Genomic DNA, 27961 nt, shown 5'->3' with positions numbered 1-27961 from the left:
GCCTTCATTGGATTACTTGGGCTTGAGAAACAGGTGCGGCAAGTAATTACGACGTAGGTTTAATGCAGTTTCTGCGAATTGCCAATCATTACGTTTCTAAATGTTAAAAACTGCAAAAAATGTCCCGAGAGATTTACTGCCAGAGTAAAGTAATTATTTTTCATGAGTTGAGATCAAATAAAGCTATAAAAATTACAGCAGAGATCAATAAATCACAAACGTTTTTTAGTTATATTGGTCAGTGAGTGGCTCGTAATTGAAAAAAATTGCCTGGATCCGATCAGTTCGTCATTTTTTTGATTAATTAATAATCGCACATTTTCGTCTCATTTTACAGGCGATTCAAAATTTTTTTTTTTATAAATTCGTAATTTAATCAACATTTGTAAAACCCGAATGCATTATTTTATTCAGTTGACTGTGTTTTTTATTTGAGTGAGTTCTTGGAAATTGCAATGTACTGAAAGGGTTTTATTCTCGTTTTTATCTCAATTTGCTAACGTGGGTTGAAAAAAACCCGCCCAAATTCAAATCATACAAACTCAAATTAAAAAAACCTGCGCATGCGTATTAGCTTCTGCGCATGCGCATCCTGTCCTATGCGGCGTTTGCAAACTTGTGAAAAATCGTGTTTGGATTATTATCACAACAGAAATTTGATATTTTCATGAATGTTGCGTTAAATTGTGCCACGCCCGAGATGTCGACCAGCTCGGGTAACAGCGAGAGCCCTTCTGCTGCAAATGTCGCTGTGAAGACTGTAAAGGCGCCCCCAGAATTGTCTTACGAGAAATGCCCCCGTTGTAGAATACAGTTTGATTATATCAGTAAGTCCAATAAGCCAGTTTGCAGCTTTGAAACTGTGATTTTAGAACGGGTCGATACTACCAAAGTGCCCCTGATTCTTCCTTGCAAACACACTGTTTGTGAAGACTGCATTAGGAGGCTGTGTGTGTTGAACAACACGGCGTGCCCCATTTGCAAGGAAGCGTTTACAGCACCGAAGGGCAAAGTTGATAAGTTCCATGAGCTGTTTCCGCCACATTTTGCCCTAATTGGGCACTTGTTGTGGGAGAAGAATCGCCCCCATGGTAGGAAACAGTTCAATTTTGTGTCAACTGGGGTCACCGGGGGGCAAAAACCACCCGACTTGTCTGATTTTGATTTTGATGATAGTAGGAATATCGGTTAGTTTATTCAGTTTCTATAAATCAGTTTTTAGTTCAATCAGACACTGACGAATCTCTAGCTGAGTTTACGTTTGATAAGTGCAAGGAACACCCAACACAGTTAATTAACATTCAGTGTGAGCAGTGCGAGGATTTATATTGTAGTTACTGTTTTCTTGATTATCATAATGGTCATACTTCAAAAAGATTGTGTAAACTGGTGAGTTGTTTTTTCCTCATTGTATGATTGTATTTATTGTTTTTTTTAATAGTCTCAGGAAGAAATAGAGAATTTAAACAAATTCAAATATGATATGGAAGTGATTTTGGGACAACTTTTGTCTTCGCGAAAGGTAAGTGAAATCATTGCAAACAAATTTATTAAATACCACAAGCATAAAGTAACAACATAGTTGAGTGTCTTAATCTAGACAATTATATAAAAATAAAATAGTAAATAAGTGGTCAAAAAATATTTCCATCTGTAATAAATAAGTTGTGATATAATTGACTAGAAAACAATCAACAACCTCTTAACAATAAATTAAACTAACTATGGCAATATAAAAAATAAAACAAATTATCCCAGTCTAGCTTTCCTCAGATTTGGCCTTTTCATTGTTAATATCTTGCAACTGGTCAGAATCGTCCTTTTCTTCACTCTTATCCTCTTTTTTCTTCTTCTCATTTTTCATCTTCTCTTCCATTTCCTGGAACTTAAGTGCAAGATACCTGAAACAACCACATTTTTATCACGACTGACAATTAAATTTTTACCTGTCCACAAGAGGTCCACTATAATCCTCCGGAAATTTCGGTGCTAGTGGCAAAATATATTTGTAAAGTCTTTCGTTTAAAACGTAAAGTTGTGTCGTTGATGAACATTTTACGTTATACCACCAGTCACAAGTGAGAGCAACTTGACTGAAAATCGTTCCGTTGGGACACAAAAATGAGGCTTGACCTCCGTTTAAGTCGCAGTAGTGCCAGACCTGGAGCAGGAATTTATTGTTTGAGAGTTTTAAATGGTTGCAACGTGAAATGTCATAAAAGGAAAACGGGGACAAGTTCACTGTGACCGCAGATTTTTTTCAACTAAATGTCGTGAAAGTTTATGGGGTTTTTATAATCTATTTAGTTTTTGTGGCGGGTTAAGAGCCACTTAATTACCGCAAAAATTTATTTTAATTAAGAGAGAAATAATAAAAAAATTCATACGGCAGCGGTAAAAATGAAAGGAATACTTTGCTTGAACATCTTTAAACGTTTTTGAACGCTGAAGCTTTTTTTCTAGTGAATTAAATTTTCTACAACTTTCTTACTTTTCTGTATTTTTAACCATGTTAATTATAATACTTTGGGGTACTCCACAAAATTTTTTCGGCTAAAGGAGTGAAAATTTGTTGGCTTACTTGGCAGTTGGTGTGGGGGTCCCCAAAGAACCCCTTATACCTCTGCGTCTTGCAATTAAAACTTGTCTGAGGTATGGTCGAAAGCGCCGGATAATCAATCCCGGGGCGTCCCGGAGTCCCGCCATCCACAGTATTGGCGGGAAAAGTTTGCGTTATCGTTCCCGGAGCGTAAGTGGGTTTTTCCTCCTCTTCAACTTCCTCCTCTGAACTGTTCTCGTCCACGACAACAATGGGTTTCGTTTTCAAACCTTGTTGTTTCCTCAAACCGTTCAAAATCTTCACCAGAGTTTTAATGCTGTTGTCTATATTATGCGTTGTGAGGGTTTGAGGTAGAGCGTTGGAGTTTTGCAATTGTTTGAGGATTTTTGCGAGTATGTTTGTGTTTTCAGTTGGGACGTTGTAATATTGTTGCACTGGCACGAATTTTTGAGCGACGTACTTATCGTCGACGATTGTATTGACTTGAGGTGGTTTTGGGGTGGTTTCGATGTAAATGATAGGGGTTTCAGTTTGTGGTTGTGGCTTTTGGTAGATTATTTTATCGCCGAAGAAAGGTTTAGGTTGTGGTTGATAACTAATTAACGGTCGATCGAGCACGTAGTCTACTTGTGGTTTATAAATCTTGTAGTGTGAGTCATTTGGTATCGGTCTGTATTTTCTCGTATCCGCTTCGATGTCTATGTTTGAAGGAGTGTACGTTTCTATGACTGTTTTAATACGTGGTTGCTCAAAGTAGCGGAGATTTTGATGGTACCTTTGTCTCATTTTAAGCTGGCTTAAGGTATCGTAGATTAGGGCATAGTTAGGGCTTGAGGTTTTTTCAGGTTCGGGGAGGTATTTTTGCGTGGGTTTGATGGGGATGAAAGGGCCGGGTAAAGCGTTGCTTTCAAGGAATGGCGTGAATTTTTGATTGTTACTAATGTAGTAGTTCATATAAGGTAGGAGTCTTTTGTGACGTTCAACAGTTTCGGGATTTGTTGTCATTTTCGAAGCCATTTTGGGAATATTTGACTCTTCGGGTTTGTCATGGTGTATGGTCGTAATGCCGTGTAGTAAATCAGGGAATGCTGCAACAGTGTTACTCAAGTTAAATGTATCGTTTATTACATCACCGGGATCTAGATAAGTACATGTAAATTTCATGACTTCCTTTCTCTCGGGAGCTGTACAGAATGTCGATACACATCTCAGTGAAAGCAAAATTTTCATCGTTTTTAATGCTTCATTGCGTATTTCGGTCCGTGATAAAAATATTTAAGTTTTGTCTAATTTAGACATTTTTTAGCCTTGAGGTTTCCGTAATTTGGTACGTTTTTATTTCTCTCGCGCAATTAAGCTATTATGGAAATTAAGACACGGATATCGATAATTCTGAACGTGAACTACAAAAATAATCAAATCACGCCAATCTAAAAGTCATCAACGGGAATCATGAACTGTGAAGGACGACCGATATGTTGGTGAAAGTGTATCACGTAAACAAAGAATAAGACTCCGTGTGGCGTTTTTAAGATTTCCTATAATTCAAACTCGTTCATTAGACAGTTGGTATACAAAAAACAAATAGATTGTTAATGCTTAGTTCGCTTCCTTTTGAAAGAGAATCGGTTGCATAAGTAGCCTTGGGAGAAACATTACTTAAATTAATTAGCAGGATTTTGACATAAACGGAGGCACGATTCCACACCATGACCTTGTCTGCCGGGGTGTGGGTCGAACAATTTTTAAAATTTATGACTGCTGTTTATGTTTTATTTAAAATTGGTTCTTTTGTTTTCATTTTTTGTATTGTCAGAATTGTAATTTTGTAAGCATTACTCAACAAGAATGTCGTGCCATATAGCAATATTTGCACGCACTCAGTTTAAAATTTTAATGTTTTTTAAACCTTTTTTATTTCCAAAATTTGTTATTTATGTTGTAGTAATAATTATTATAATATGGATGTTTTATGTATTTTTTTATTTATTTGGAAATATAAAAAAAATTGAAATGACACATACTTCGTATTATAATAATAAATTGATTTTTGATTGTATAATATGCATTAAGTAATTTCTTTTGACACTTTTTATTGTCACCATGAATCAAAATATTACCAAATTTTCATTACAACTGACGAAAAGTGTTGCTTTCGTATGTACTTTTTCTAAACAATTAGGTAAGAAACCTTGCTTACAACATTCGTGTTAATTATAATTTAGACTTATTGTTTTCATATGCATTATGTTCTTATAAAGATTCTGAAAATGACTTATTGATTACCAAAGAGACATAATAAATACTTCCATATTTGCCAGCTAATGGGTAAAAAAATATGAATTTATGTTTTATTTATCTAGCTTATTAGTCTCGACATGATATAATTTTCTATTGTACCACTTGGGTAGAAACACAACCTTTTCTTCCCGAGTTGCATAAGTGTCTATTTCAGGATCTTGCCTTTATGAATGACTTGATTAAGAGAATTGAAACTAATAATAGACTCACTATCCTATAATTACCGGTTATTAATCACTAGTCGGAACAATGCTATTTTTAATTTTTCCCGGTAAATTGAATTAAGTTTGATTTGAAAAACTATTACGGTGCGTATTGAGACAGTTTTATTTGCCCGTAATTAAGCAGCACTTTTAGAAAGTAAACTGTTGACACAGTTTTGGTATCTCGTTGGCGTGTGATTGATGGCTCCGAATTTTTTTCGAAATTTGTGTTATACTGTGAACGATTTAGCGGATGTGATTATTCCGTCGTTCTTCAAATCAGAGTAAATTACGAACCGTCACCCGACCACATTGTTTAAATTCTATTACGAACTGTAAATTGCAAGCGAGGGTTGGTGCTTATTGATTTTGTGTCTTCGCCATCGAAATAAAACTTTTTGTTGAAATTAACAGAAATCAGTAATTGTGTACGCGGTCAAGCTGTTAGTCCGCGAGAGAGGAATGAATTTATGTAATGCTCTTTATGCATCACCGTTTCTGTTCACACTTGGAAACTTGTGGAACATTTAATTAGTACTTGTTTTGCGAAAAAAAAAATGAAGAAACAAGTATCGGGATCGTTACGCTTTTAAGTAATTCGATCGAATGTTATGTAAATGAAATGTGAATAATTTTCGTATCGAGTGAAATTTGGATGCTGTATTAGATAACTAATATCAAAGAAATAAATTTGTTGGAAGTTTTATTGGAAAAGTATTTTAATGACGAGACTTGCACTTTGCAAGTTAATAAATTAGTTTTTAAGAATTTTATATTGCATATTGTGAGTTGTTGGAGTGGAAGTTTCTGTTATTACGTTTCAGATTGATAAAGTTTGTATAGGTGCATATCCTCTAATTAGCAATTAGGTGGCAGAACTGCTGGTTTGTAGTTGCTTTGATCGTTTTCTCCCTTTAAAATTATTTTCGTATACCGAACAATAGAATTTCCGAAAAGACAAGCTACAATTGTCTTTTTGAATGATAAACAGTTTCTAATTAAGTAATTGTGGGAATTTTTTGTGGTGTTTGTCGTACGCACATTTTTATTGTTTTATTTATATACAATGCAACATTTTTTTAACTATAATTATTACCTACTAAGAGTTAATTGATAAGAACAATGTTACGTTACCACTTTTAATAAAAATAATTTACATATTATGAATTTTCCTTTGTTGTGAAATTCTTCCGTCAGAAAGCGACAATAACATTTTTCTTTGGAAGAAAGTTTAACAAAGCGGGTGAAGGTTAACAATTTAACGAATTATATTCTAATTAACGCAATTAAAATAATGATTGTGGGTTAAGTCGCTTGTTAAAGATTCAATTAAATTCTATTCCACTGTGTTTAGGAATATGAATAAACTTTTTCACTGAGCGCAATTTATTGTCCGTTCATCCGAGAATCGTGCGGTTGAGCCCATCTATTTATGTTTATTTGAACATTATTTACCTGTGTGTGTGTGTTTTGAAAGCGCCGCAAGTCATGTTCGCAGGATTTACTAAAATGCATTCGTGTTTCCACTTGCATCTGACGGATGTATTGCAGTTTCCGTAATACGGATTAAAATCGAGTTTTTAATGCGGTAGAAAAGTACCCAGTTATAGTGCAAGGCTAAATTCAAGGCGGTATTTATTACGAAACTTCATTTTCAAAATTTTTACATCCGGAATGTACGCAAAAAAGCGCCTTGAATCGGCCGAGACTTTCTAGGTTCATACCTTTTCTATCGATAAACAATACTCATTTCAACTTGTGAAAACTAATCAAAATTTTTGATTTTTTATTCAATTAGATTTTGTAGTTTTTATTGAGACTCTGTATAAATCGCCTTTTACTTTGATGTTTCGTTACGAAGGAATCACGTAAGGATGAAATGTGAGACGTTTGAGACAATTTACTTAATGACATAATTTTATAAGAGAAAATAAAAAGAAATTCCAATTCTGTTAAATGAGACAGAAACTGTCATCATGCGAGTGGGTGATTACCGTTTATTTTTGTTGCTAACTTTATAATGATTGGGTGCGTTTATATAAGTCCAGATCTAATTTAACCACTTCTGTTTAAAAACCCACAGCCCCACAGGTAATAAACAGCAATTAAATTTCCCATTAGAGTTTATGATTTTATGGTTTATTGGTTCAATCACTGCATGTAGAACTTTGACTTAATTACTCGTAATTTTATGTAATTTTTTAAATAATTTTAACCCTGGAGCGATCTGTGTCAATTGGTGGTCATTTAAAAGCGCTGCATTTTTGCGTTTTGTTCCACTTTTGTAAGAAAAAGTAAAACCCATTATGGAATAATCTGCTAATTAAAAGGTTGTTTTACCTTGTGCATAATTTTGTGTGGGATACAATCAAAAAACCTGTCACAATTTTTATCGTGACCGGAATAAATATCAAGTGGTGAATGGAGATGTTTTGTAACTTTTCCATTCAGAGCTTTTCGGTAATACCAATTGTCGGTATTGTTCATAATTTTCTCACAAGTTTGATAAATCAGCGACTGAAAAATGTAATAAACCATGTAGGCAATAATTATTTATGAAATTATACAACTGAATACTCCGCTTTTGTTAATTATTTACTGAAGCGTGAGCGTATTGTATAAATTTTATTTTTTAGGTTATCAAGTTGAATAAAATTGCATTTAAAACATTTATTCGACGAACCGTTAATTTTGAATCGATGCGTCTGCATTAATTACGTCGAATTAACTATGTAAAACTTTTTGAATTATCTCTCAAGGGAACACACACAACGTGATGATGATCAAAACAGATGCGCTTCGAGCGATTTTGGTAAAAAACTAATCGGTTTTAATTACAGATTTTCGCTTTATTTAATTGCTACTTTAGACACTTTAACAATTCTCACGATTCACTTCCTTACTAGAAAAAGTAACAAACTAGGTCGGTTGTTTACAAATAAATTAATTCGTTTTTAATTTTGGCTCCTCGAGTTCAAGATGTTTCGATTTCTCTTGGATGAATGAAAAAATCCTTACCTGAAAGCACTGTCAGAAATAAAATAGCAATTCTGATCATTTTTCAATCATCCAGAAAATTATTTTTGGGAAATTGTAGCACTAGCACTGGCACCATGTCACTCTCACAAGTGCATAGCTGCATCAAGCACCGGCGACGGTCTCAAAGACGAATATTATGTCTTGAAAGTGGTTCTGTGGTAGCAAAAGTGCTCCAAGGAGCCCCCACTTGTAAGTGAAAATATCGGGCAATGTCATCGATGGCCGAGATGTTCCTCTACCGGTTGCTGAACTGTTACCTTGTGAAGGCCGCGATTAAAAAATAATAAAACATTTTTTATATATTTTGCAAAAACCGACCGTCGCCTCTTACACCACCAGACATGTTACATATTGTGTAATGTATTTTACATAATTTTTTAATTCGGATACCTTCTCTCAAAACTGGATTGACATTTTGAGAATTTTTTCCGGTGTAATAAAATTATGCCCGGGTTTTTGATTTGCCAACAAAAGGAAATTTTAAGATTCTTGTTTATTAATAGACCGAGGCAATACGAAATTTGAGCTTCTGGTACATAGACAGGTACAATAGAAATCAGAGGTGTTTCGCAAGAATGTAATTAAAGTAATTAACATACTATAGGTATTTTTTATATAATTATTTGTACGAAAATGTTACATCAGTCAGGATTACTTCCAAAAAATGTTCGCACCGCATTGTTTAAAATTCTATTCTCAGAATATTAACAAGCCAGAATGAATTTTTAAGTATTCTTCTTGTTGTGGGTTTTCTCATTTCGTTTTTAAATTTATTCAAGGAACGTGTAAAAATTTCTCAATATTGTTACCTGGGAGAAATAACGCACTTTTTTCTGTTTTGGAATTAAGCTCAAACGTGACACTTTTATTCCCAGAATCAATACATCAAATCAATTTGTTTGTGTGTAATTTCAATACGGTATTTAAAAGAGATGCATGTTTGTCGGTGGTGGAAAACGTGCCCGACGAATTGGTTTTACCGCCCCGTGTGGTGGTGAATATGATTATGTTATGACAATGATGTATTTATAATCCGGTGGCGGTGTCAATTCGATCCTAGATTTTCTGTAATTTCCCCGGAGTCGACAAGTTTAATATCGTACCGGTTTTGCATTAGAAATCAGCGTATTGTTTGAATTCATGCACAGTTTGATTGCCGATGGAGAATCCACTTTTTTCACAAGTAATTATTTATACAAAGATTATTTTCTATCAAAACAGAGGACCGGATTTATGGCCACTTTCTCAAGTGAGCACAATTAAAAAAATGGAGAGTCGATACTTTTTTAAACATCTGTCGGCATTTGTTTACCTTTTCAAATCAAAATTTCGAGTTGAAGCGGTGAAAGTGATAAAGGCAGGTCCATCGAGTGGCTCTCTTCTCATCACTTGGTTGTGTAATAGACTTCTTTCTATGTAAAATCTCCGATTGACCATTACGTGAAAAACGATAGTGCTATCTTGCAAATTAATAGTTTCCTGCTTTTATATCACTTTAGGAGAACGTATGCACGTAAACAGTGCAGGAAATGAATTATTAATGTCGGTTAAGTTCGTACAGTTTTCAATCGAAGAGTAAACGTAACATTAGAGGAAACGCAACGAAAAAGCAATTTAAACTCGATAGGTTGCTATGCACATTTCTACATCACTGTTGTTGACCGTTAATTACAAAATACAAATAGATCAAGTTATAAGCGAAATTGAGTTTTCTCATTAAATGGAAATTCGTTCTGACCGCAAGCATTATGGTTATGAAGGTTTGCTCGTTACGCGTCTTATTTAATTAAGTAATTATTTTACAAACCCTTTTGGTTATTATTCATCTAAACTAAATTAATTGCGACCGGTTTTCAAATTTTTTATTGTGTATTTCGTAATTAGTTTGTTGTTTCGTGGCCTTGACTTCGTTTGAGTTACCGTTTCAAGATCAAAGTATAATTAGTAATTGGATTATATGCAATTTCTTTAAATTATTCCTTTCTTTAGATGAAATTAATTCCGTTTCTGAAGCGTAAACGTTTCATTTATTCATACATTATGCTGATGCTTTAGGTCATTCCGCCGGTAATTAATATTAATTTCGAAAATTAAAAAGGAAATGGCCTCAACCCATTTTTCAACTATTTAAAATATTTATTGCTAAATTTAAATAATAAACTATCTACATTTTATACAAGAAGTACGTCTTAATTATTATTAGTTTTATTGCTACACTATTTTTATGACTAAAATGATTCAATACAAAAACTTAAAGCCATCACAGTTCATTCATCGTTAAAAATTTCTTCTAATAATTGCTTCGTGATGGTCCGATGCGGCCGTGTCGGGTCTAATTTCGGCCGTCCATACAACCTGCTATTGATGACATACAATCTGTAACAACAGATTCATAGAAAAAATAATTACAGTAATCAAACACCTACTTTGAGCTTAAGTCACATCGTACATTGAACCACCAATCACAAACGAACACTAATTGACTAAATTGGGTACCATTGGGACACAAGAATGTCGTTTGTCGACCATCGATGTCACAATAATGCCATGTTTGGCATCTTGTCTCTTCATCAGCGTAAAATCCGGGATACGGTTGTTCATCGCAATAGAAATTCGTGTATGGAACCCTTCCTAGGATGGGATAATCGGTTCCAGGACGTCCTGCAACCAGGCAACCAATAATACACCACCGAAAGTTATCGAAAGTAGTGAAAGTGTGTAAATGCTCAATGATCGTAACAGAAATAAATTCATTGCTAATTACCAGGAATTGATTTTCCTAGTTCCAAGTACTCGAGTACTGAAGGGCTGACGAAGCCCGGAGGGACGTATTTTGTATCCAGTGCGTTGTTTCTTTCGTCGTATTCGCTCCCGACGTTGTTCGAAGGTTCGTCAGGCGGTGGGGCCGACGCTCGAGCTTTTTTCACGCTGGATTTTTGCTCGAAACCGTCTGAGAAAAAATACACAAACTTACAGATAATGAAAATCGAGAATGTGTGAATGTGAAAGTCGCAGATGCGAACGCTTTCGTTTGATTTTTCCTGTTTTGATCGAAAATTTATAATTATATGAATTTGTAATTATTGTTTTGTTAGGTTCAAGGTGAACGTCTTGTAATTATAGTGAGTAAGAAATAATAAATTTGCTATTTTCGTGGCAAGACGTAATTTTTAAAAAATCACGATTTTGTTATTTCTGTTCATAGATAAAAATAAATTATAGTTCGTCTCAATGTCAAAAATATTTGTTTCATTTCGAGAAACAACAATAAATTGCTTGATTTACGATTATTGGCTTTTATCGATGTTTTTGCAGTGGTTTATGCAAACACAGTCTCCTAAATTCATTGTCAAATCGCATTTCATTCAAATAAAGTTTCATCATTGCGTAAATAAATGCGAGTTTCCTAATACAAATCGGGTTACAGCTCGTAGACAATAGGTACTCGCCCTGCTCACCAATTACATGTTAATTTGATATTCTGTAGAGTGTCGGCATGAAAAAATTCTCTAACATAATAATTGAATGCACCGATGATTACGAAATGGAAGGTTTGATTAAAGCATTCATGGGAGTATTAACTCACTGACCGTAATATATTGTGGTTTTACATGAAAACCTCAAATCAGGATTTTTTCTCTTAAGGTTGCTACGAACACAATGATTCTTTAAGCTAACATTGAGTTCGAAATATGGAATAAGGACATCGACAACAATCATGTTAATCTATCAAAACTTAACTCACACGTGGCTTTGACTTAAGTCATAATCCCATAGGTGTATATTTTTAAAAATGAAAAAAAGTAAATAAAATCTTCCCAAGTGTGTTTATTTTTTATTTACATTTTACGTAACTCACATTATGTTGTAATAAAAACACAAGTCTTTGGTATTGTTAAAATAACTTTCTCGCTGGAGTCACACTAATTTATCTCCTCAAAACGTTTGAAATGTTACCGTTATCGTGGGTACTCACCTGTAATAAGAAAATATCCTAAAATTACTATCACAGTGTGTAAAACGCACGTTAAATAATTCATTTTAGAAAGTTTTGCGCTACTATTATTGTATCGGCATCTCGCGAACGACTGTCCTGTAGTTAGCAATCGTCTTCTCTTCTCTTAACAGTCACCTTGCCTCTCCGCGGCATTCTTCACATCATGCAAATGTAATATGTTTTCCCAACTTTTCCTCCCTTGTTCCAGAAAGTGAAAGACTTGGAAAAACTCGACTCGAAAGATCTCGAATATGAAATACAAAATTACTTTTACGGCTTACATGCCAAGCTCCATTTTGCCGAATTCAGCCTGAAAAAAAGACTCCCCGAAATGAAACCAGGCGTGGCGGATTTACATGTCGTAAACGAAACCCTTAATGCTAGTATTTCTCGAATAACTCAAATTTTGAAATACTGCGAATTGGTGGATTCGATGCAACTTAACGTTAAGGCACTTTACGAAGAAGTGCAAAATGTTAGAAATTTGCCTTGTAGACTTGTTTCGGATCAGGGAGCGTTGCGTCCGATCGAGTGAGAGTCTCAGGGAGTGTTCTCTTTTTGAGTAACTCATTTTTTAAGGTTTCAAGCGGAAAGTTTGTTTGACGATATTGAGGAAAGTGTCACTTTGAGGACAATTAATACCATCGAGTACAGTTTACTGCCGATTGATGATTGGAGCTGCGCTGAGGAAAAATACATGCTTGAAGCAATAAGACGTAAAAGTGAATCCACGATCTCAGACGTTGATACCAAGAAGGAAAGTGTTGAAGACATACACTCGTCTAGTCATTATGCCGAGAGAGAAGTTTTGAAAAAACCCGAAAGGAAACCCACTCAAGGTGGTTTCGATTCGACAATTTTTCTTGATTTTTATTTATGTTTTTTATAGCTGTGATTCGTGTTGTTGTCACACACATAAACGATTTGAACAGCTTTTACATACAGAAATATACGGCCCTCGATTCTTTGCGGACAATTAACAACATTATTGGAAAGAGGATTTCGCAGAAAATACCTGAGAACGAATTCAGAATTGGTTAGTGACATTTTTTTCGGCGTCTGCACAACTGTGTGTTACAGGTGCTGTTTACGGCGTCTTATATGTCACTAAAAACGCGTCTCGTTGGCGCCGCGGTAGACTTTTGGAGATTTACAACACTGGGACAGAACGTCTCTATAAAGTTTATTTTGTCGATTATGGAAATACTCAAAAAGTGACCGCTGATAAATTCAAACATTTGGATGTCCGTACAATGAAACGGCCTTCGTGGGCCCAAGAATGCAAGTTGACAAATCCCGATAACACGGAGTTTGACGCGAACGCACATTTGGAACTTTCAAAAATCATCGATGATAAAGAATTGTACGTTCACTACGTCTCGGACAAACAAAACAGAGGGCCAGTGGAAGTCGACTTGTATGTGTCCACTTCAAGTGGCGGTTTAGTCTCGGTCCGAGATTTATTAGCGAAAAATGTTCACCCTGTGTACGAAATCAAAGTAATTTGCGGTTTTGCATTTCATTTTTTATTAATTCGGATTTGTAGAGTAACATCCTCGCCAGTAATTTGCAGTTTTTCGAAAACAGTAAACAGTTTAGTGTTGGACAAGAGGAAACTGTGGTTGTAACACATGTCCGAGATCCGTTTCATATTTGTGTCCAATTGGTCGAAAATTGTGTTTTTATCGAGAGATTGAAAATGGAAATGGAGAAGTTTTACAAGGACCAGCCCACAATTTCGTGCATTCCGTCAGAAGGCTCGAATGTGGTAATACGGCACGTTGATAAAACTCACGGTAACTGGCACCGGGCCAAAATCATGGCCGTTGATATTGGTAAAAAAACAGTGGAGGTTTATTTCGTCGATTGGGGCAAATACATTGTTGTTCCCTGGTCCGAAATTCGGCAATTGGACGAAGATTTTATCAAAATGGAGTGCCAGGTATTTGTGACCAACGGTTGTAGAAAAAAATAACATTCTTTGAAGGGTATTATTGTGAAACTCGCCGACGTTGGGAAACTCGAAACCGCACCAACGTGGACTTCGGACGCGATTAGTTTCCTTCGTAAAAATATCGCTGAAGACGATCGGTTACGAATGGTTGTGAGTAAAACCCAACCGCTGGAAGTGGTTTTGTTTCACCCTCGCCCGGCTGCTGATATTTGCGTAAACTCCCTTTTAGTCGAGGAAAACCATGCCATGTCAACCGGAAACTTGTAAGTTCTACTTTACCGACAGGTGCGTGTTACGTCGGTGTTTTGCAGGTCTATGACAGTCTATTGGCCGAACTCGCTGGATGAGCAATGCGAAGACGACGACTTCGCGTCCCAAATGGTGAAGAAAGCTGAAGATATCCTCATGGAAAACGAAGACGATATTCACTTAGTGTCCGGGTTGCGCGTCAATGTGAAGGTGCTTCGCTGCGAGAGCCCCGACTTGATCTACGTGAAGCTGCTAAAGCACAAGGAAGAAGACGATGAGATGCACAAGGAGCTGCAAATTCATTACGGCGGCTCTCGAAAAACCAAAAATAAGTGGCGGAAGGACGATTTGTGCGTTGTGTTTGACCCACTGCGTCATACTTACTATCGCGCAATGATTAGATCCCCAACCAAAAATGACGTTTTCACCGTGTGGTTGTACGACCACGCTAGGGAATTAAAAGTTCCTAAAGCAATGGTCTTCGTTCAAGATTCGTATTTCAAAAAGGCCCGGTGTTTCGTCTGGAAATGCCGTCTAACGAACGTAAAACCGGCCGGAGATCCCGGCAAATGGTCAAATATGGCCAACGAAATGTTGGAAAAGATTTTCCACAAGTACAAGACAATCTACGTTAAAAAAATCGAGTCGAATCGTGAGTTGAAGTTGGTGGGTGTGGCGATGTGGTACTGCTTGACCACACCTGCCATGGCTTTAGAACCGGCCAAAGTGCGCTACATTTCGATAAATCAAGCGCTGATTGAGAGCGGAGTCGCCTTTTCGGTGGGTTCTGGTAGAAACGTGGTCGAACAAAAGGAAGAGATTGAGAGTGAGAGTAGTAGCGAGAGTGAGGTGGAGGTGGAGGTGAAGCAGAAGACGGATTGGAACGATATTATGTGTGAGGAGGATGAGTTGATGATAACTGAGCAGAAAACGTGGCCTCCACTTCTCAAGCCCGACTGTGAGTGTTTCGAGGCGTTTTTGGTGTGTATAGACAGTGAAGGGGCTTTGTCGGTGCGGGACGACATGTTACAAAGCTCGTACTATGATTTGGAGGAGAAAATTACATCAAAGATGAACAGCATGGAACCTAGTCAGGGTGTTACGTGGGCTGTGGGCGATATGTGTTCAATTCGTTGGGAGCAGAGGTGGTACAGAGGTACCATTTTGGAAGTTGCCGGCAGTGACGAGTTCTGTGTCGAAATGATCGACTTTGGGAGCGAACACAATGTCACTGGAGACAAACTCACGAAATATTTGCTGTGTCCCGACGTTCCCCCTTTACTCTACAAGATAAAGTTGTACGATGTTTGGTCTAACTTCGGTGACTGGACCCCTGAAGACCTCAACGTTTGGCTCTCGATCGTTACTGATAATATAAAGGTGGTTATCAAAGACTGGAGCGGTGATTTTCCATTAGGGGAAATCTACGTAGACAACGGTTTAAGTCTCAACGATCTCATAGTTCAGAGGTGCCCACATGCGGTGAGGCACCAGAGCCAGGCGGTTTTGCAAAACCCCGATTTTGAAGCTGAAGAAAGTGAGGAAAAGGAAGAGGAGGATGAAGACACTTCCTTGAAATACTTTTATGTTCCGCTCAAAAGCACGACGAGTGATAAAGTGAAAATGTACGTCTTGAACGTATTCAAGTTTAACAGTAAGCTGGAAGTTGTCCTCAGTAAAGATAAGGTTGAGGACAATTCCGAGCTTTTGATGCTAAACGCGGACATTGAAGAGGGAATTGACGATCAAGCGTTAATGCAAGAGTTCAAATTAAACAAACCTTGCGTTTGTTTATGCCCGGAAAAGGACCAGTGGTTACGTGCCTTCGTTTACGGAGTTGATGAGCTGCATTCGGGCTACGTGAGAGTATTTTTTGTCGATTATGGTGACATTAAAATGGTCCCAACATCTAGCGTTAAAGAGACGCGGACAGAGTGGCTAAATGTGCCCGTCAAGACTCGTATAGCCGCTGTGAACATCGAAATTGCTCAGAATTCACAAGCCGATTTTGTCTTGCTTAGTCTGAAGAATTTATGCGGGAAATTGATTTCTGTTAAAATTCTCGCAGAAAATCCATTACGCGTGCACTTGTATGAGAAAAAGAAGTTGTGTTATCAGAATATTCTTGATATTGGTTATGCTAAAATGTTATAAGTTTTTTCAGAGACTGAATTTGTGTTTATGTTTTTGTATTGAATAAAATTAAGTTTTGTATTTCATAGTTGTTTGATTAACCTTTATGCTCGGAAGGTAATAAAAGTGCGACAGTTTTGTGAATATTTCTCTAATAGCATTTACAGAAAATACATGTAACATTATGGATTTTCAGCAACGGGCCAGGATTTATCTTCCATACTAACTATAATAGCTTGCTCAATTTTTTCGTGGATCCAAGTTAGCATTTCTTTATCACCGCTGATAGTCAACAACAATTCTCTCGTATTATTTTCGCTCTATAAACAAAAGTATATTTTCACGTACATGATCACACCCATTTTTTACCTGTCTCATATTAAAGACAAGCTCGGTAGACGTAATTTTTGGCATCGATAAAATATCATCCAAGTCTATAGCCCACTCAACATCCCACGGTCCCCAAAGCCGGCACTTATTTATTCGTACAACGTGCCTAAAACACCAAATCAATTGATTTTCTTTACGTTTTTGCGCATTTTACTGTAGCGAAACTATCAAAACTGATTTGCCGCTTCTATCAATCGAAGCATGCGACCAGTAGGTGTCTTTCATAAATCTAGAATTAGCAACAGTTTCTAGCAAATACTGTCCCATAGATTCGTACACTGACAACGGTTTAAGGCCCTACAAACCACTTAAATAAAATTCCACAAAAAAGTGCGACAAGTACCAAATATCGGTTGTAATATCTGGTAAGACGTTGCTGAATCCGAATCGGTTCCCCTAAAATCGAGGCTCGTCTCAAGGCCTCTTTGGCCACTTCGACACTGTCACTTTTCTCGTCAGGGTGACGCGTCATGAGGGAAAACAGCGCTTTTCCGGTCGTTCTGAAGAACATTTCGCCGTCACAATTAATCCCAGCTAAAAATTACTCTCACACTTGAAACAAAATAAATAATTCTCGTACCGTTTTGTTTTCTCACAATCAATTGGTTCAATGCGTTTGGAACCCCGGTGTGGAAGTTGCGACAAGACGTAGTTATGATTTTCGGTACCACCTCCGACTTTTGGTACGAGCCGTGTCTCCGGATCCTCTGAATATTTTCAATCGTTTGATGAGCGAAAATATCGACAACGCAAGCTTCTAAAGCCGCGGGAGACATGTTAATGTGACTCAAAAGACATCTCGAGCCGTACAAAACCGTGTTTGACATTTTTTCCAAATCGATTTGCGGGTACTGAAAGCGAGAGAAAGTCACATTTTCCGCACCCAAGTCTCTTACCAAAATCGCAGGTTGGATGGCGAAGGTGTTGACCAAAACCTGCAAACCGAGGACGTGGGAATAGTACTGTTGCAGAAATTGCGCTATTATTTGTTGGAGTAGGTTTTCCAGACATGTGGAGAGGTGGTCGCAGAGATTGGTTTGTTCGATAGCTGAAACCCTGCACGAATTTAGGAAAAATCGAGGGCGGGTGTGTGTATTACTTTTGAAGGACGCCTTCCAGAGGCATATAGGGCGAAATGTTTATGGGAAACAAATAGTCCAAAATTTTGCACAAAGGCAGTTTGCTGCTTTTTAAAATCAATTGTGTTTTATTAGAGATGTGTAACTGGATTTCGAAGCTGCTCACACTTAAATATTCGATCAAACTTCGACCAGTTTGGGGATCCTAAAATTATTTTTTGAATGTTGTTTTGTATTGTATTATGGGCTTACTTTAGACCGCACAAGAGTCAAATCTTGGATTGACTTGATATCATTAACGTACGAAATATTAGTCTCATCATAAAACTTTTTATACTGCACCAAAAGTTCCCGAATATCCACAAACAAATCGTTTTCGATGTTCAAATAGAAATCCTTAATATTGACTTTGATGTGTCTGTAAATATCGCAATCTTTCGCCAAACACTTCAAAACATTGACGTCGATGAAAGAGTTCAATCCTTTTGTGACATTCCCTGGAAGTGGGTACAAAACAATCGTATTATTGACCTTGTTATCAATCTGCAGTGTGTTTAGTTTGAAATTGAAATGATTGTAATTTTTGGACTTCCTGTACTGGAGATAAACCGCAGGCGTGTACGTGCGTTTCAATTCGGCGAAGAAAGGCTTCAACATGTACATTTTTTCAAAATCGATGTGTATGTAATCCCGCAACTGGCATTTCTTGTAATGCAACTTGTACTTATCCTCGATCCACGAAGCCAATTCCAAAGTCAGAGTTTTCCATTTATGGCCAACGTTCACTTCCCAAATGGCCGGACTGTCAACAAGCGAGCCATAAACGTGCTCTTTTTTCGCATTTTCGGACGTGAAAAGGGAAACTCCGACACCGCAGAGCGAGACTAAACACTCCAAGTCGCAATGTTCCAAAAAATAGTGTTTCAAAACCGTGTTATAAATCCGCGATTCTTGGGTGAAGAGCAGCGTTCTTTGAAGCCCGTCGGCGTAGCAAAGCCAGTAAATCACGATTTTGTCCCTTCGGACTTTTTTATTCATTGTTGTTTTAACACTGTCGGAACTATCCGAGTCCTCGCTCGACGAAATGGTCACACTAGTGGTGGGTGTGACGCTGTGGAAGAGAATTTTCTCCTCTCCGTGTGAGTCCTTGCAAATGTCAAGGACAAATCCTGCTCCTTTATTGTTGTAAACGTTCCAAGCCAGCTTCCTGATCCTTGTTGGGTCATCCCAAGTGTACAAGAGGGAATTGTAAGGGCTGAGCAAAGTGACCTGGCTTTGGTCCTGCTGCTGGATCTTCAAAAATAGGTCGGGACAGTAGTTTTTGACCAAAACGGGGGCGTCGCCTGGCTTATACTCGTAAAACGTGACACGGAATGAGTCACTTATGCCTCCCGTAACTTCAACTTTCAAAGCTCCCTGAAAAAAAATTGTTAACAGTGTTACGAAATTAAAATACAAGTAATTACTCCCTTATCCATACGGAGGACTGTTGAATTCGGAGTTGCGAAATTAAAAGCCTGCGAAATCACTTTACTGTCCCTGTATTTGACGTACATTTGCATTGAGGAGGTTTCAGGCCAGAAAGTCACAGTTTGGGACGACTCCAAGTCGATCCAGAGATCGGTTTTCTCATTGTGTTCCATAAATCTGAAAAACAAATTTTTCTTGTTCGTTTTTTGAAAAGTTCAGTTCGCACCTCAATTTTTTGTTAGTGTTATTGGTGATGAGAAAAGTGGGCAAAAGAGTAACGATTTTCGTCAATCTTGGACACATTTGTGACAGTTTGATGGACAAAAAGAACAAATATTTCTTCTTTCGTTCGTTGTCCTTGCAAATTATTAAACCGGTGGTTCCGGCACACTCTAGCCCGAATTCGTTTGACCAATTCGAGTCGTAAACTTTCACGCTCAAAGTTTGCTTTCCGTGTCTTTTATACGTGAAAAGAAGGATATCTTCGGAGTTACTGTCATAGACTGTGTTCGTCGCTGAGGCTTTGATTTGTAACGGCAATCCAATTTTGTTAATAATCCAGTACGGGGTGTAAAAAAACATGTTACAGCTTCCCTCGCGATCCGTTTTGGTGTTGATGGCCAAGTGTTTGATTTCTTTACTGTCTGACGACAAAACTACGATTTTTTCGTCGAGGTACGTTGTAAAATTCAAAATTCCGCTCCAAGTGAGTAAATTATACTTGACTCGGATTAGTAGTTTCTGATCTTTGGACAAATCCAACGAGTAGACACTCTTTTTCTCCCCGGGTTCGATTTTAATCAGTTGTTTCAAGCCGACATTTTCGACTTCGAGCGAGTAAGGGAGGTAATTATGGAAAATTAACGGGGGCAATAAATGTATGACATAGTTCGGAACAGTGTGCGCTTGAGAGTTTGGTATGTCCAAGTTTCGGGTCAGCATCACCCGCAACGAAAAAACCTCCAAATTTGAGTCAGTTCGCGGCCTGCAGTGCAAATTATGCGCGATGTCGAGCTCCGTGGCTAAATCCTTCCACCAAATTCCACAGTCGGAGGTGTAATGTCCCCTAAAATCGCACTTTAAAATTGCAAGAATTGGGAAAATGAACGCACTCGGCATAAGCTGGTTGGATAAAAAGCTTGCAATGGTAGGCGATATAGAGCGGCACATTGTAATGCTCGTGCGCTTCCAAAACTGCAATCCTCATAGTTGTCTCAAAGGGATTTGTGACGTCGCCCACCGGCTCTAAATTCAACTGTTGCAAAACCGACGGTTGGTATAAGACACTCAAGGCAAAACAAGTCTCGTTTTTGATCTGTGGGCAACCAAAATTAATGAAAGTCATCAAAGTGAATCGTTCTACTAACTTGTAACGGCGAGCTTATGACAACGTTTCTGCCCGATTTGCTTATCGTGTGTTTGGCGGCAAGGTAGTACTTCTGGCCTGGGATAGTCGAGTGCAGTCTCATAAGCTTTTGCCAAGCTCGTTTCGAACAATTCGTCTGAATAGGGGTACAATTCGGGATGAAAACTCGCATAAAATGAGCGTTGATTTTGTCGTACAGTTGCGGAGTCGTTTCTGAGGGGAACTGCAGGCTCGACATGGTCGCAAAGTCGTAATTGTTCTCCAAGTCGGCCTTAAACACATCCCCTTGCGTGCTAAAATAACCACGTCATGTAAATCATTAAAATACGAAATCACCTGTCTTTATCCTCATTCACGTCCTCTGAAAAATCCGAGACGTAGTAAACGCTTTTGCTGGGACTGTTGGGCACAGAGTCCTGGTTTTCGAAGGTTTTGACGCAAATCAGCGCGTCCTCCTCGTAACTCTCTACACTTTTCTTCTCATAGAGCTCGACTTTCGATTGCGGGCCAATGTCGTTCGTTAGGTTGATCGTTTTCTTGTTGGTGATCACCGAGAGGGTTTTGTTCGAGTAGATGGTTAAAAGTTCGTTCATAACTTTGAGAAAAGTCGGGGTTATGGTCACATTTAGGACTTCCTTTGCGTCAATCAGGACATAAGTCGATTTCGTGTAGCTCGCAAATTGGCTCATTTTATCGTCTTGTGATTTCCTTTTGACATTGTCGTCCGAATCGTCTTCGTTGTCGCTCGAGTGGATGTAGTCACTGTCTTCGCTTTCGTTCCAATCGCCGGTGAATAGGTCTGAAATCGCGGCGGCGAGTTTTTCCATCGCCCCGTCCTCATTTTCCGAATCCGAGTCGTCCAGAAATGTGGAGAGACTTGTCTTGACCCTCCTGTTGTGGCGGTTGTGGAGCGGGTTGATCGGCTCGAGGTACATCATGTCCTCTCCCGAATCCTCGTCTTCGGTCGTGGTGGGCGTACTTTTCTTCTCCCGGGTGGCGTTCCGCGACTTTTGGTCCAGACTGCTCAACATGGGCAACGACTTATCCTGGAAAATCTTGACCAGGACGTCCCATGGTCTGTACTCCTTCTCGTCTATGACCACGGGGTCGACCACCGGCTCCCAAACTTGCAGGTTCTCGTTGAAGTAATTGGCTTGGATTGTCACCTCGCACGTGCAGTTTAGGAGCGAGGACCAGTCGTAGACCGTCACCTCCATTGTTGACTTCACCAGAAGCACTTGCGTGTCCTCCAGTTCGAAAATCAGCACAATGTCGAATTTCGGGACGAGGAGGATTTCATGCAATTCGACTTCTTTGGCCACTAGTTTGTTATCGAGAGTTGAGTCGGGTTTTGGTTGCACGAAATCGTCCATTTTTTTCGACTCCCATAGCTCTTCCTCGAGTTTGGTAACAGCGTCTCGGGGTTCAAGCTCAGGCACTTTGAAGTGTTCGGAGATGTCGTTCAGGATGTCGCTTAGGGAGTGGACGACTCGGCTGCAAATCTGCACGTAGACCGAGGATATGGACGCGATGATTTTCTTGCCTTTCTCTTCGGAATAACACTTGGAAAATTCAACATCGCACTGTTTCAGTATGACGTAAGGCTCGTTAGATTGCACGCCAATGTCGTAAAAGAGAGAATGTAGTCCTGATAAAGACACGACTAGGTTTAGCCGATTTCCGTGTCTGGAATAGTCTGACAAAATTTCAGTGTGGGTGATGAAATAGCGTTTTTTGTTGGACGTGGTCTCCACAACGAATATAAACTCCGGCTTGTTAATCCTCAGCGAAATTGTGAGACTCGCTGCGTATTCTTTCTCCTCATGCGTGTCACACTCATAGCCGTGATTCACAATCCCGATGTCGGAATTGTCCTTCGGAAGACACTCAAGCACAAAAAGGGCCAGTTTCTCGCAGAACGGCACCGACAAACTCAAACTCAACCTGCCAATGATCACATCGGCCGAATTATCCCCCGATTTGTTCTGATGGAACGTGATATCCACAATCGGGGCCCGATTTATCGTAATATTACAGTTATTATTCTTGTTATCATCAACCGGCGACTGGAGAATCCTCTTATCGTAAATGTTGGCATCGGGCCCGATCTCCTCAACCAGAATCCCATCAGCCGACAATTTCCCATCCAGACTCCCGTCAGTATAAATCGTGAAAGTTGTGTTAACTTCCGACACTTTAAACTTGCACAAGCCGTGGTTCAAGTCACGAATCGGCGAACTTAGCAACTCCCCTGAATCGAAAAACAGCAACAACGTGATTTCGTCGAGCGAAAATTTCGCGACTATGTTTTTCTGCTTAGGTTCGCAGAAAAACGCCTCGAGGGTTTTAACCGTCTCGTCGGTGATTGCGGAAGTGAGGGGCGATTTGATCTGGACGGGGAAAAGGTCGACGATTTTGCCCTCGCCAATGTTGTCTTTGTAGATTGATAAGATCGTGGAGATGTCTCTTTGGCCGAGGGTGACCTGGATGGGGTCCAGAGCCCCGTCGATGTCCCAGAACTTCTGCGCGCTTTTGATATTCGTGTAACGTTTGATGTCGAAGTTGAGGTTTATTGGCTCGATTAGGGTTTCCTGCATTTCGAGGGACGGTATTAGGGTCATTACGCCCCGAGTGATCGTGGTGCCGGTCCATTTGATCAAAATGTTCTCCATGGTGTCGCTGTTGTACTCCTTGAAGAAGTTCTCCACGTGGAGTTCGCCAGTGTCGATTATCATTACATTGGGGGATGAGGATTTCTGGGGGAAGAGCAGGATCGGGCCACAGACGTTTATCGCAAGGTGGATTTTTGTGTTGGCTTTTAGTGTGTCAGTGACTGTAGTTACAGCATTGTAGAGGTACTCTATTATGTTATTTATGTAAGGGACGGCCTCCAAATTTGTGACAAATCGTTGGATTTGCACTATTAATTTATACAAGAGAGTTAGGTGGATTTGTCCGAGTTGGAACTTGAAACTGCCGCCAGTGGTCATCTCCTCCCGGTTTGAAATCTCATTCTGGTTAATGTGAGAGGCATGTCGGACGTATTTGAGCTCGAAAACTTTATCCTCATCGGTTGATAACACTTTACTATAAAGTGTGACTTCGGACAAGTGCTCCACGTTAATGTTACTCAAGTATGACCTGAACACAAATCGCTCGTTAGCCCTGAACAGGAAATCCATTTCGAGTCCTGATAACTGTATGTTGATGATGTCAAAATCAGAGTCACACACTCGAACGTTCACATCTGCGAATCTCGCCGAATGAGAGAATTTGACCGATCCTGGAGGAACGGGAGTCACTGGTTGCTGATGCAAGACATTATTGATCAATTTCAACGATTTCAACGCAGCGTCACGGATTGACAAAGGCGTTTGTAGTTTAAGTCTGGAAATAAAGTATCAAGTACAGGAGCTACGTTTTTGTGACTTACTTATTGAACAAATAATTCGAGTATTTGACGAGGGTATGAATAGCTTCCTGGTGGAGTAACAAGTGGATGGTTCCGAAGTCGGCCACTAGTGAGGTCTCAACACCGTGAAAGTGGCTCCAAAAGTCGGGACAACTCGCGCTAACTTTCCTGTACAGGATTGTGATAACGTCAACAGTGCTGGGAAATGGGCTATGGACTAAATCCAAATATTGTCCACTGGGTGTTGTGTGCAATTTATCCGTTAGTAAAACACTGTTGACTGAGATTTGGTAAGCTGGCCCATAAGTCATTAGGGCCACATCTGTGGTCAAAAGCCCGAGTCGGAACATTAGGTACTGGCGGTCGGTACTATCGCTTGATCTTGAGAAGACAAGAGTGAACTACAAGTATTCACTTGAACACGAGGGTACAAAACAAATTGAACGTTACTTCATTGATGATGAATCTAAGGAGCACTGTTATGTTGTTATTGGGCGAAATATTGTCCTCTAAGCCGGGCAAATCCACGTAGCGGGCCCAAGCCTCGTTCATGTCCTCTTTTTTAACATTATCGGCACATTTCCTGTGAAAGTACAATAACAGTTTGCCCACAAAACCGGTGATTCTTACTCGATTTTATTCAGTTGGTTCTTGTCGACTTTCCCTCGCTTAATTTTGATGAAATTGTCCTTGATCGAAACCTTTGACTCGACACTGGACAAATACTTGAGATTGTAGCTTTGGATGATTTTGTGTTCATAAAAATCGGTTTCTGGTCGCGGGTTTGGCTTCCCCCTTTCTAGGTAGTTCCCATTGTTTGTGAAAAACTTGAGGATTTGGCCGCTTTTCCGCTCCGATAAATTCAATTTAAGGGTGGGGAAATTGATGTTGAATTTATATCTCGGGATGGTTTTTTCGATTCGAGTGCAACAGGCGTACGTGGCGGAAAAGGCCGTTTTGGGGATTATGTGCAAGTCGGTGTCTTTTTCCTTCCTTTCGTCCTTCCAGTTGTCGGAGTTTTGGCAAAAAAGGACCTGCATGTCGGTGCATTCGATGTGGTATTTCGAGTAGAGCTGTTCTTCCATTTCCATTTGAGTCGCGTTTTCGATTAAGTCACTATTTTGGCAAAGTTCCGTCGTGACTAAATAACGGCCTAAATCCACGACTAGAATATTATCTGCTCTGAAATTAAATAATTACGTTTTTTTTTTCGTGCGAAATTTGGACGTACTTTAGGAAAGACCCGAATTCGGGTATCACCATGAACGGGATTTTAATACTAAGGGTCAAGTCCCACTTTTGTTGCAACTTTTCGTCGAAGAAACTACGTATTGTCTGTGGGCAGTCATTAATTTCGCTGAAAAGGGACGTTTGTGTCAAGTATTCGTTATCTAGCCACTTGGAAAGGTCGTCGAAAAATTGCTGAAGCAAGCGATTTTTATTTGTGACGGCCAAATCGGCCACTTACTTGGTTATACAAACACTCGACCGAATCTAAAGCTAGATTCAATTTATGTGAAGCGTTTGAATTTGTCGGCATTTTTTCCAATTCTGCTTTAAAAAAATACGCCGGACTTGTACTAAGATGCTCGGAGGCCAGGATCGAGATTAATTGTTCGTCTTCGTTTGAACCTTCCAAAATCAAGCCCTCGATTTTAACCAGTGCCTTAAAAGTGTCTTCCAATTGATTTGGGTGGAAGTTGAAATTCGTCTGAGTTAGAGTTAGAAGAAAAATTTCTTTGGAATCGTGTGTCAGCGACAAGCTAAAATTACCCATTCGTAGATTATACTGTTGATCTACAATTCCTATTAAAAAAATCTGTAGAAATGCCCATCATTTACCTATCTGTAACTGGTCACAGTTTTTATCGTAGAACCCGATTTTTTTACACAGCAAAGTACGTTCAGGTGAGGGTAACATTGACCAGAAATTTTTCTCGCTTAAACTACGCGATTGCACCTAAAACCCCATTTTAATTAAAATTCTTCCAGAAAAATGGTACTACCAAAAGGCGTGCATGTTGCCTTGCTATCACAACATTAATAACGGATAAATTGTCTTCATATTTTTGCAAATCTAGCTTCAATTCCGTATCGTTCGGATTCAGAATAATCTGCTTGTAGGTTTGCACGTATCCGCGGTAATAATCTCTAACATTTTTAATTTTTTTCCAAGAATAGGGGCGAATTCTTTGGTCCAAAACCGCAAAATAGGCGTACTTCCACCAAGCTTTAGTGTTTCCTAAAATTGTTTCGTGCGGCCGTGAGGCCAGGAAATCCCAACTGATTAAAATACGTTTCAGGGAGTCGCTTACTGCCAAAATTGCGTCGTATTGTTCCTTGGAAATTTGTAAATTACAGTCTTGCACTATCACATCAATTAAACATTTGCCGATATTTCCAATATTAGATTTGTTCATCGTTATTTTTATTTTAGTCGTCATTGGCTTCAGAACAAATTCGAAATTCTCGTCGTTGATTGAAAAATTTTGCAAACTGTTCGACATGGCGTTCCTCCAAACGTAATATTCCGAGGGTAGATTCCACTTTGACAATTTCGAGTCCGAGTTCCAGTAAGCGGACAGCGTTTCAAGCTTGACTAGGTAGTAGCATGTGTTGCTGTTAGTTTCAGGTTTGTTGGGCTTCCATTTACTGAAAATTGGTCATCAAAGCTTGCCGCAAACCTAGCCTAGGTGTAAACCTATTTGTCGTTTCCGCTGTGACACTCCCAATGCACAAACCGGCCGAAATCGGCGTTTTATAGCTAATTACGTCTTCGTATCTGATGTGGACGTTAGTAACACTAAATTGCAAACAATTCAAGATATTTGTAACTAAATGTTCGGAAAAAGAGTTGGGGCCGCCGATAATGTGGCTTTCGGTGTCCAAATCAGCCAAAATTTTGCGCTTAAATGCTCGAATCAGCCGTTTGTTTTTTTCGGCATCGAAAGGTTGGTCTGAGAGCAAGGGACCACAAATAATGTGCAAGTCCTCGATGTTGACCAGAACTGGTTGGCTCCACAGACACGTCCAGGGTATCTGCAGCCATATTTTTCCAACAGTGCCGGCTTTGACTTCGATTGGAAGACCTAACTCGTACTAAAAACCCGCAATTTGGCACAAATTCTTGTAAAATAAACACACAAACCAAAGCCTCTGTTTTTAATTTCAAATCAGTCAACTGCACATGTCCTGAAAATATTCCAACATTTAGGTTTTCAGTGTCAAGGTCCACCACATATTTGCCCAATAAATGATTCAGGAGTCTCGCTACGGCCCCTTCGAGCATCCTGAAACTAGGTTAACATTGTCGTTTTCTTCCTTAAACACTTACTTGTCGAGGTGTTTTTTTAAATCATATCAGGGAAAACTATTGATTTAGGCTGATTTTTAATGTCGAATGGTTTGGTTTAGCAGTTGTGAAAGCAACTCTTACGTCAGCTTGGCACCCACTTTTAAATCGATATCGTTGTGACGGCCGTGTTTTGGGGTTGGAAAGTGCAGAGCACATATTTCGCGTCGGTTCGACAAAATTGATTTTGTAGATAGGGGTTTTTTTATCGAGGGCATGGAATTAAAACACAAAATTTGCAATAAAGATTTATTTGCGACGACAGAAAATCGGGCTTTTTGGTGGAGGCGCCGGGGTCCAAATGTTAGCATTTTGTTTTAATCGATCAAAATTGTTCTTGTAAATTTTATCCTGAGTCTTGACATCAAAATTAAGTTATTCTTTGGGACAACTCATTTGAATTTCATTTAAATCTTTTGTTTTTCCTTAAATTTCCGTTGTCCAAATCTTAGAATT

General features: G+C 39.0%; 4 protein-coding genes and 1 long non-coding RNA gene across 5 annotated transcripts; 2 read left to right on the top strand and 3 right to left on the bottom strand.

Moving 5' to 3' along the window:
- Positions 1-554: 554 nt before the first annotated feature.
- Positions 555-16520, top strand: LOC660584 (uncharacterized). The gene is made up of 11 exons (XM_966802.4): positions 555-827; positions 873-1175; positions 1223-1389; positions 1442-1522; positions 12309-12631; positions 12680-12939; positions 12990-13136; positions 13181-13599; positions 13647-14042; positions 14088-14317; positions 14366-16520. Exons 1-11 carry the CDS (start codon positions 668-670, stop codon positions 16455-16457), a joined length of 4578 nt encoding a protein of 1525 aa, XP_971895.3. The 5' UTR covers positions 555-667; the 3' UTR covers positions 16458-16520.
- LOC660464 (uncharacterized) lies at positions 1533-8251 on the bottom strand. The gene is made up of 4 exons (XM_008202833.3): positions 8083-8251; positions 2582-3648; positions 1947-2161; positions 1533-1901 (listed from the first exon to the last, which is right to left on the bottom strand). Exons 1-4 carry the CDS (start codon positions 8120-8122, stop codon positions 1760-1762), a joined length of 1464 nt encoding a protein of 487 aa, XP_008201055.2. The 5' UTR covers positions 8123-8251; the 3' UTR covers positions 1533-1759.
- Cpap1-b (cuticular protein analogous to peritrophins 1-B) lies at positions 10371-12143 on the bottom strand. The gene is given in 4 exon segments (NM_001168440.1): positions 10371-10479; positions 10530-10764; positions 10868-11053; positions 12080-12143. Coding segments are annotated over 4 exon segments (594 nt in total).
- On the top strand, positions 11050-11780 carry LOC107399238 (uncharacterized). The gene is made up of 3 exons (XR_010333925.1): positions 11050-11544; positions 11591-11694; positions 11749-11780. It is a non-coding gene; the product is annotated as an uncharacterized LOC107399238 (long non-coding RNA).
- Positions 16521-16571: 51 nt separating the features above from the next.
- Positions 16572-27644, bottom strand: LOC100142412 (intermembrane lipid transfer protein VPS13A). The gene is made up of 23 exons (XM_008202786.3): positions 27488-27644; positions 27302-27443; positions 26855-27252; positions 26160-26805; positions 25996-26113; positions 25622-25950; positions 25385-25575; positions 24784-25335; positions 24604-24736; positions 24175-24554; positions 21078-24128; positions 20743-21034; positions 20488-20690; positions 19602-20441; positions 19372-19552; positions 18158-19321; positions 17926-18110; positions 17723-17882; positions 17407-17677; positions 17170-17360; positions 16981-17123; positions 16806-16932; positions 16572-16756 (listed from the first exon to the last, which is right to left on the bottom strand). The coding sequence occupies exons 2-23, from the start codon at positions 27440-27442 to the stop codon at positions 16619-16621; spliced, it is 9834 nt and encodes a 3277-aa protein (XP_008201008.3). The 5' UTR covers position 27443; positions 27488-27644; the 3' UTR covers positions 16572-16618.
- Between the last annotated feature and the right edge of the window lie 317 nt (positions 27645-27961).

Source organism: Tribolium castaneum, chromosome 4 (genome assembly GCF_031307605.1).
Source record: "Tribolium castaneum strain GA2 chromosome 4, icTriCast1.1, whole genome shotgun sequence".
In the NCBI taxonomy this organism is placed as follows: Eukaryota; Metazoa; Arthropoda; class Insecta; order Coleoptera; family Tenebrionidae; genus Tribolium; species Tribolium castaneum.
Note: the sequence above shows the minus strand (reverse complement) of the source record. Positions and strands in the feature narration are given on the sequence as shown.